The following is a 7,236-nucleotide window of genomic DNA, read 5'->3' on the forward strand; positions in this document are numbered from 1 at the left end:
TTGTCTTTGGATTACTAAATTTTATTTATTTATTATTTTTCGACTCACGAAAAAGGGAGAAAAGGGTTTTGATATATCATCAAATATCGGAATATCCAATTAAAACACAATAAGATGTTTTTTAGTTTGGATTCTACGTAAACATTTTTTTTTCCATGTTGCAGTTTCCCCTGAACTATAAGAAACTTATTGCTACATTCAAATAACGTAGTTCTAGAATTATTGAGCTTAAATATTAATATAACATGCGTATAAAAATTTACTGTCGTTAAACCATAACTAATAATCAAGAGTCAAGACCACAAAATTAAAATAAAAAAAAAACTTAACTTAGAAATAATTATAACTATTTAAATTTTAAATTTTAGAAATAAAAACAAATAGTTATAATTATAATTATTCTTATAATAAACACTAATAATTTCTACGAAAAGATACTGTGGAAAATACTATTAGAATAGTAAAATATTCCTTGCTTGTAAAAGGTTCAAACGTCTTAATTTTCAATAAATAAAAGGAAGGCATAGACTATTACTAATTCTTGGGGGTATCCCATAGTTGTCAGCTCAAACTTGAAGCCAGTAGATTCTTGTTTCTTGAATCCTCAAATTTTGAGGTACGAATTTGGCCAATGTGGGAAAGTGGCTTGTTCTTCTTCATGTTATCGTTCTTGTGCATTGATGTCATTTAACTTGTGGAATTAATCAAGTGTGTGAATGCCCTGTCACCTTTATTTAGGCTGAAAAATTTAGATATGGACACTTTTTTTATGTTGTTTATCTACATGGATACAAACTAGAGTTAAATTTTAAAGTGGTCCCGACATTCACGATTTACACCAATTTAGTCCCTAACTTACTAATAGTACTGTTTATGTCCCCGACTTTGTAAAAATTGCACTAGGGTTGTCCCTCCCCACATCTTCCGGCAAATTAACTATCGCTGGCAGTAACATGGCACTAAGATGCCATGCTGGCGTAGATAACGGCTAGCTTAGATGGTAATTGAAACTATTTGACCCAATGTGGTCCCTGTACCCAGTTTTAACCTTAATTTCTAGGATGACATTGTTATCCCTCTTTATCTTCTTGTCTCTGCCCAACAACGTTCTTCTCCTGCTTCGTTGTTGTTACTCGTTGAACTGAAATGAAAACCATGATTGGGTGTGCGAGACAAGGTCAAGGAAGCTCTACACGATCAATGACGAGAACGCAGAGTCGGACCAGACCGTCGCGGGTGCTAGAGCGCTGTGGGTGCGGCTGCCGGCCCGTGCTTCGTTGGTCTGGAACAAATACCAACCCAGATAAGCCCTTCTTCGGTTGTCCAAATTACAATGTGAGTTTTTGGTAAGAAAAATTGTTTAGTGATTTTCTGTTCTTTACTTCTTATCATATCTCATATTCAGACTAGGGGCAAAACATGGTGTGGATTTTTTCTCTGGGTTGATGATGTAGAAGAAGAGGAACATGAAGAAAGAGTAGATACAATTGCAATTGACAATGAGCAAGTGAGAGTCAATTTAGCCTGGAGGATTGGAAAATTGGAAGCTGAAGTGAGGACCCAAAAATGTATGATACAATTCTTAGACATAGTGGTGTTTTTCACTGTAGTTGTTGTATTGGTTATGACTTTGAAGTTCTGACAATGTTGTATGTAATGTGTTAATGGATAAATGAAAGTAAGAGTTAGTTTTTTATCTTCAATTATATGCCCTGTTTTTGATAGACTAGTTATCATAAAGAAAAATAATTACAGATCATCTGACATCATAATAGCATAATGCATAATGCATAATTACAAAAGTAGCAAAGATAAAGATATTTGAGTAGCAAACATTAACATGTTTGAGTTGCAAATATTAAAGGAACAAAAGAAGTGCCATAGCTAAGATATCAAGGCTAGCAATACAAAAGTTTTGACAATTATCCTAAACAAAGCTACTATCAATTAACTGCCTTTAACAAAACAAAGAAGTATTGTCCTAAACATCCTGATGTCAAAGTCATCAATTGTTCTTTTTTTTTGGTGCTTTGAAACTGGGAGTTGGAACAAACTTCATAAAACTGGTCAATCTGAAAGACGTTGCCATATTGGCTCCTTGCATTGGATTCACACCAATGGATTGAGGTGGTGGTGAGCTCTTCCTTTTAGTGGACAACTTCTCTGGTCTTGATGGTGCAGGTGCAGCAAATCCTGCTATGTCCTACATCAGAAAAATAGTTCAACACATCAGCCCAGATAACAAAAAAAATATATTTTGTTATGTTGTGACGTCAAGAAGTGTATTACCTGTGATCCTTCGTAGTTTGGTTGTGATATCTCAATCTCCACAGCAGGAGGTTTATCAACTGGTGCAGCAGAAGTATGAGGTTGAGGGCCAGCCTCAGAAGCAGAAGCAACAGCATTTGATTTGGCTTTATCTGCAGCAACCTTTGCAGCTGCAACAGCAACAGCTACTTCATCCAGTCTCTTCTTTGAGCACCCTCTCTTAGTATGTCCTTTTACCCCACAATACCTACATATGAATGGCTTCAAATGCCTTTTCAAACTTTCACTTGGTTTGGCTTTCTTGTTACCACTGTTGCCCTCATCAGCATCTTTTCTCCTTTTCTTTATCAGAGCTCCAGGCCTCCTCCTAATGTTAGGGGCCTGTGGCTGAGTGTACATGGATTTCTCCCACAATAATTGGCCAGGAAGAGGGTTAATGTGATGGGTATAAGTCTTGTTATATGCCTCCATAGTACACAGTTGGTGACAAAAGTCTTCCGGCCTCTTGTTTACCCTTGCAAGGACAGCATAGGCATGAACACATAGAATGTCTACAGTTAGTAACACAAATGTAGAGTAAGACAATCACAGTCATCAGAGTACACAAATATTAATAATTAAGTTAAAAGAGATTGATAAAGGTCACCGGTCAGCATCCAGAATTGGCAAGTGCATAGTCTTTTTCCAAGATCCACCACCATGTTTGTTGGATGGCCATGAACCTCAAATTTTTCATAGTCTTCATCACCGGTCCAGATAGGCATCCAGTTCTTTGATTCTTTTCTAATTTTATCTAGGCGACTTTGAATTACAAGGGGGAGTATGCTAACATGATTTGCCAGTTTTACCTTATTCTTCACAATAGTTCTCGTCACAAATATTCTCACCTCCTCAAGTAATGTGATAATGGGTTTGCTTCTGGCCTCTTTGATTCTTGCGTTGAAAACCTCACATGCGTTGTTGTAAATATTGTCCAGTTTTGGCTTATGGCTGAACTGAGACTTTGTCCATGACTCTCTAGGCCATTTGTTGAGATATGCCCAAGCCTCCTCGTTCACCCTCTTAATCTTGTTTAGATTGTCAATGAAATTCTGAAATGTTGTTGATCTGGCACATTCCCAAAGCAATCCCCTCAACTCAAGGTCCTTTCATTGTTTGTTGAAGTTCCTCTAGAGGTGCCAAACGTAGAAACTGTGGTGAACTCTTGGCATCATCTCCTAGACAGCATGAATTAAACCCTGCAAGACAATATTACACTATGTATCTGAACCAAAAAATGATGTACACACTTTTATTGTGCCATAGAAAAGTCCCTGAGTTTACATTAATGACCCTAATATAGTCCCTGACTTTTGTATTTTAATACAATTTAGTCCCTTAATTTAGGTGTAAAATGCACGATTCATCCCTTGTGCTATTTGGACATAACTAACTGTGCATATCGACAACCAACCTCATGCATACAAAATCAAGAGGACATATATAAGATACAAATTTAACAACCATTATTCCAAGACAATTCACTTACATCCAGAGACTCATAGATTTTTAAAAATACATGAAAGGTAACATTACCTTCTGCATATCAGAAATAAAGAACCATCTGTTAGTCTTGTAGTCTCCAAGATCAGCATGAAGCAGCTCCAGGAACCATTTTCAAGTGTTTGTATTCTCTATTTCAACTATAGCCTAGGCAATCACGTAAATGTGATGATTGTCATCTTGTACCACAGCAGCCAAGATCTGACCTCCAAATTGTGTCTTCAGAAATGCCCCATCAAGTCCAATCAAGGGGGCGACAACCTGCCTTGAATCCCATCTTGCAACCATGCAAACAGACGTACATCTTATCAAATATGACCTCTCCATCTGATTGAGGTTCGACACAGATCTGAACCGTAGATCCAGGATTCATCTTCAGTAAAGTTTCAGCATAGTCCCTTAGCTTCGCATATTGTGCCTTCTCATCCCCGTATACTATGTAACACTTTAACTATCAAAGCTTACGATTCTGGCTGTGCTACTCTGATAGCTCTGGTGTTATGACAACTCTGAAAGTATTTAATACTAAAATATGAGCCGGTTAAAAACTTTAAACCGTATAACTGATGAGCGGATAATTTCTACGCTTTTTAGCATTGTTTTTACATAGTTTTTAGTATGTTTTAGTTACTTTTTATTATATTTTTATTAGTTTTTATTCAAAAATCACATTTCTGGACTTTACTATGAGTTTGTGTATTTTTCTATGATTTCAAGTAATTTCAGGCTGAAATTGAGGGACCTGAGCAAAAATCTGATTCAGAGCCTGAAAAAGGACTGCAGATGCTGTTGGATTCTGACCTCCCTGCACTCGAAGTGGATTTTCTGGAGCTACAGAAGCCCATATGGCGCGCTCTCAATTGCCTTGGAAAGTAGACATCCTGGGCTTTCCAGAAATATATAATAGTCCATACTTTGCTTGAGATTTGATGGCCTAAACTGGCGTTCAAAGTCATCCTAAAATTTCTTGCGTAAAACGCCCAAACTGGCACCAGAATAGGAGTTAAACACCCAAACTGGCACCAAAGCTGGCGTTTAACTCCATGAACAGCCTATGCACGTGAAAGCTTCAATGCTCAGCCCAAACACACACCAAGTGGGCCCCGGAAGTGGATTTCTGCATCATTTACTTATTTCTGTAAACCCTAGGCTACTAGTTCATTATAAATATGACCTTTTACTATTGTATTTTCATCCATCTTCAAATCATTTTTGAGACTATCTTTGTATCATTTTTGATCTCTTGATCACGTTTAGGGGGCTAGCCATTCGGCCATGCCTGGACCTTCATCACTTATGTATTTTCAACGGTGGAGTTTCTACACCGCATAGATTAAAGTGTGAAACTCTGCTGTTCTTCATGAATTAATGCGAAGTACTATTATTTTTCTATTCAATTCAAGCTTATTCTTATTCCAAGATATTCATTCGCACTTCAACCTGATGAATGTGATAATCCGTGACACTCATCATCATTCTCACTTATGAACGCGTGCCTGACAAACACTTCCGTTCTATCTGCAATAGCTTGAGTGTGTATCTCTTAGCCTCCTGGTCCATGACGCATGGTTGCCTCTCCTGACAACAGAGCCTTCCATTTCGTGAGATCAGAGTCTTCGTGGTATAGGCTAGAATTATTGGCAGCTATTCTTGGGATCCGGAAAGTCTAAACCTTGTCTGTGGTATTCCGAGTAGGATCTGGGATAGGATGACTGTGACGAGCTTCAAACCTGCGAATGTGGGGCGCAAATGACAGTGCACAAAAGGAAAATGGTCCTATTCCGACGTTAGCGGGAACCGACAGATGATTAGCCGTGCGGTGACAGCGCACATGGATTTGTTTTCATCCGAGAGGATCATACAGCTTGCCATAGAAGTAGGTAACACATGGTTGGAAGAAGGAAATAAGACAGCAGAGGTTCAGAAGCAATAAAGCACTCCATACGTTTATCTAAAATCCCACCAATGAATTACATAAGTATTTCTATCTTATTTTCTGTTTTAATTGTATTTTAATTATCAAAACCTCAAAACCATTTGAATTCGCCTGACTGAGATTTACAAGGATGACCATAGCTTGCTTCAAGCCGACAATCTCTGTGGGATCGACCCTTACTCACGTAAGGTATTACTTGGACGACCCAGTGCACCTGCTGGTTAGTTGTGCAGAATTGTAAAAAAGTGTTGAGATTACGATTGTGCGTACCAAGTTGTTGGCGCCATTGAGATCACAATTTCGTGCACCAAGTTTTTGGCGCCGTTGCCAGGGATTGTTCGAGTTTGGACAACTGACGGTTCATCTTGTTGCTTAGATTAGGTAACTTTATTTTATTCTTCAGAATTTTTAAGAACGAATTCTAGAGTTTCAGATGATACTTTCATCATCACAAGAGCTAGTTGATTCCCATCAATTTGGCTGTTGTATGTAATGTCTGCTGAAGCTTTAGACTAACATTGCATGATTCCTGGAATTCTTATTAAAAATTTTGAAATCATTATTTTTCTTTTTCCAAAAATTTTTCGAAAAATACAAAAAAATTTAATAAAACTATGAAAATAAAAAATAATTTGTGTTTCTTGTTTGAGTTTAGTGTCACATTTTAAGTTTGGTGTTTTGCATATTTTTAATTTTCTTGCATTATGTTCTTCATTGATCTTCAAGTTGTTCTTGATGATTTTATTGGGTTTGATCTCTAAATTCTCTTGTTTTGTGTCTTTTGTTATTTCTCATGTGCATTCTCAATTTGTTAGTATTTCTAATATGAAAATTTCTAAGTTTGGTGTCTTGCATGTCTTTCTTTTCTTAAAAAAAATAGGTAATATGATTGTTCATCTTGACATTCAAATTGTTCTTGCATGCATTGTTTATTTGATCTTAGTTTTTCATGATTAGTTTCATTTTGTTGTTGTTCTATCTCATCATTAAAAATTCAAAAAAATAATTTCAAAATATATCTTTTTCAAGTCAATAATACAGAGAATTGAAGATTCAGAACATTCAGCAGAGGAATTACAGAGAAAAAGCTGGGCATTCAAAACGCCCAGTAAGGAAGGAAATTTGGCATTTAAACGCTAGCCAGGGTACCTGGCTGGGCGTTAAACGCCCAAAAGGGTAGTATTTTCGGCGTTAAACGCCAGAATGGATACCATTCTGGGCGTTTAACTCCAGGATAACACAAAGGAGGTAAGTTAGTTTTTAATTCAAATCTTTTTCAAATCTTCATAATTTTTCAAAATCAAATCTTTTTCAAATCATATCTTTTTCAAAATCAAATCTTTTTCCATTTTTCTCTCACTATTTTCGAAAATCCTTGCTACCAATTAATGATTTGATTAAAAAATTTTAAGTTTGTTACTTCCTTGTTAAGAAAGGTTCAATATTTGAATTTTAGAATCATATCTTTGAAATTTCTTGTTAGCCAAGTC

At 36.6% G+C, this 7,236-nt stretch overlaps 1 protein-coding gene across 1 annotated transcript; it reads left to right on the forward strand.

Moving 5' to 3' along the window:
* Nucleotides 1,201-1,642, forward strand: LOC107620208. The gene is made up of 2 exons (XM_016322408.1): nt 1,201-1,335; nt 1,406-1,642. Exons 1-2 carry the CDS (start codon nt 1,201-1,203, stop codon nt 1,640-1,642), a joined length of 372 nt encoding a protein of 123 aa, XP_016177894.1.

This window comes from Arachis ipaensis, chromosome B10, assembly GCF_000816755.2.
Source record: "Arachis ipaensis cultivar K30076 chromosome B10, Araip1.1, whole genome shotgun sequence".
Lineage (NCBI taxonomy): Eukaryota > Viridiplantae > Streptophyta > Magnoliopsida > Fabales > Fabaceae > Arachis > Arachis ipaensis.